The sequence below is a fragment of the Megalopta genalis genome, chromosome 3 (genome assembly GCF_051020955.1).
Source record: "Megalopta genalis isolate 19385.01 chromosome 3, iyMegGena1_principal, whole genome shotgun sequence".
Taxonomy (NCBI): Eukaryota; Metazoa; Arthropoda; class Insecta; order Hymenoptera; family Halictidae; genus Megalopta; species Megalopta genalis.
Window position 1 is genome coordinate 31,254,261 of NC_135015.1, and position 2,344 is coordinate 31,256,604.

Genomic DNA, 2,344 nt, shown 5'->3' on the forward strand with positions numbered 1-2,344 from the left:
GAATATGTATATATATTCTCTGTTACAGTTACAAATATCCGTAGTTCGTGATTTCTGACAACTCTAAAGAATGCATAAAGGTTTGTCTCATTTTAACTACGTAACATCGGTGAAACTTTATATCGAAAGCGACGATTCTGTTAAATAGAAAAATATGTCAAGTCTATGTGTCATCGAGTGTTATCAATTGCCAGTGTTACCAATGGAAGTATGAAAAGTTCTATGTATTATACGGTGAAATACTTCATAATAAATGATGATTATATATTGTATTCGATTAGTAGACAACGGAATTTAAGAAACGGATGCATAAACAATGAACGCAATTCATGTGTTTATGGCTCAAGTTATGTAACTGAATAAATTAATTATTCTTCATGATAACTATCTTAACCTCTTCACGTACGCGTGCATTTATCAACAAATTTATTTGTTCCGAATCGATTCTACTTGTTGCTGTTTAATCAAGGTCGCGACCGCGTTTTGTTACACGCTTGTATGCTTTAAACTTCTAAAATATTTGTTTTAATCATTTTCATTTCAACTTTCTAATTCTTTATTTATCGTTTAAGTTACGTCGTTATTTTCTAAGAAACAATTTAACAGAATCAATGTATTATTAATATATCATAATTAACAATATAACAATTTTTTCACAGATTGTAAACGAATGTTTATTTAGACATGGAAAATAATAAAACAGGTGGAAAAAATAGAGAGGATGATGAAACTTCTCTCACTAAACGAACAAAAGTTGAATCTTCCTTTGGAGGTATATTTTATTTTATACAAAGGTTTTTCACAATTCCGTATTTTCATGCATATTTTATTTTTCATGTGTAGCTGCATTTAGTAATCTAAAGAGTTCAGAATTTTACAATGCAGCAGTACCAGGAACTTCAAAAGAAATTCCTAAGGATTCATCAAGCTTTAGTTCACTTTTAGTCAATGTAAAACAGGTATGATAACATCATTTTTTTTCGGTGCAATATGCATAATCCATTTTATTTTAGTATAAAAGTGAATTATTTGCAGAAAGGAAATCCACTGTTGAAATGTATACATAATGTCGTATGGGAATATGCTGATATTATACCAGACTACGTAATGAGTAAAACTACTTGTGCATTGTTTTTATCAATACGATATCATCAGCTTAATCCAGATTATATTCATGAAAGACTTAAAACTTTAGGAAACATGTATAATCTTCGAATTCTCTTAGTTCAGGTTGATTTCTATTGCCAAAATAGAATTTTACTAAAGCGTTTCATATGAACAATTTAAGTAATAATAACTTGATCTTGCTAATTTACAGATTGATGTGGCAGACCCTCATCATGCCCTAAAGCATTTAATAAGAATGTGTATTCTTGCAAATATGACATTGATGTTAGCATGGAATGCAGAAAATGCTGGTAAAATGATTGAAACCTACAAAAGGTATGAGAACAAACCACCAGATGGAATTATGGAAAGGAGTGAAACAGCACCTTATCAAAAGGTAGCATATTCAAAATATTAATAAATAAATTTATTAATTATGATTAATAAGTAAAATTACTGATTCCTTTTTTAGTTGGTCAGTGCTTTGACCACAATACGTTCAGTGAATAAAACTGATGCTACAACTCTTCTATCAACTTTTGGAACATTAAGTGAACTGATAGATGCAGAGCCAAACTTGTTAGCTCTCTGTCCTGGTGTTGGATTGCAAAAAGCACAGCGAATTCACAAAATCTTACATGAACCATTTTTACGTTCATAAAAATCTATGATCTATTACGTTCAATTATTATATTATAATACGTGTCTCTCTTATTTAATAAATATATTTTTGTACAATTTTGAGTCGCCTAAAAGCATTAATCAATTAATGGCAACGATGCAAAATAAATCATTTAGTTTTCTTAGACGATATCTCCTAAATAGTTCTGTGCCCTTAGTTTATCTTTTTATGCCGTAATTTGTCATAATTAACGTTTTTTGGTGACCCTGCATTGAGAATATTTGGGCGATTGTAGCGCCTCTTGTGGTGGAAAAGTGAAGCTTTTACGCTCAAACTGTTAGCCAAAATCGACTGTCGGTAATTTGGCTAGTAGTTTTATATCATAATATTGCCAAAATTCATGTTTTTAGGCGAACCTGCATTGCCGATTGTAGCGCCTCTTGTGGAGAATAAACAAAGCTCCCTTCGATGTCCGTACAGCGCCAAAACGCTCAAACTACTAGCCAAATTATCGACAGTCGAGTTTGGCTAACAGTTCGAGCATTTTGCCACTGCACAAATTGGCGCTGTACGGACCTCGAAGGGAGCTTCGTTTATTCTCCACAAGAGGCGCTA

General features: G+C 31.9%; 1 protein-coding gene across 1 annotated transcript; it reads left to right on the forward strand.

Moving 5' to 3' along the window:
* Positions 1-261: 261 nt before the first annotated feature.
* Ercc1 (DNA excision repair protein Ercc1) lies at positions 262-1,845 on the forward strand. Its single transcript, XM_076520591.1, has 6 exons — positions 262-402; positions 660-772; positions 844-959; positions 1,036-1,230; positions 1,319-1,504; positions 1,580-1,845. The coding sequence occupies exons 2-6, from the start codon at positions 685-687 to the stop codon at positions 1,766-1,768; spliced, it is 774 nt and encodes a 257-aa protein (XP_076376706.1). The 5' UTR covers positions 262-402; positions 660-684; the 3' UTR covers positions 1,769-1,845.
* Positions 1,846-2,344: the final 499 nt, after the last annotated feature.

What these genes read in the sequence shown, in the direction of transcription:
- Ercc1 (XM_076520591.1), top strand. Translation starts at nt 685, where the DNA reads ATGGAAAATAATAAAACAGGTGGAAAAAATAGAGAGGATGATGAAACT. An exon ending in AGTTGAATCTTCCTTTGGAG is followed by an intron (nt 773 to 843) that starts GTATATTTTATT and finishes TTTCATGTGTAG; the next exon opens with CTGCATTTAGTAATCTAAAG. An exon ending in TTTTAGTCAATGTAAAACAG is followed by an intron (nt 960 to 1,035) that starts GTATGATAACAT and finishes AATTATTTGCAG; the next exon opens with AAAGGAAATCCACTGTTGAA.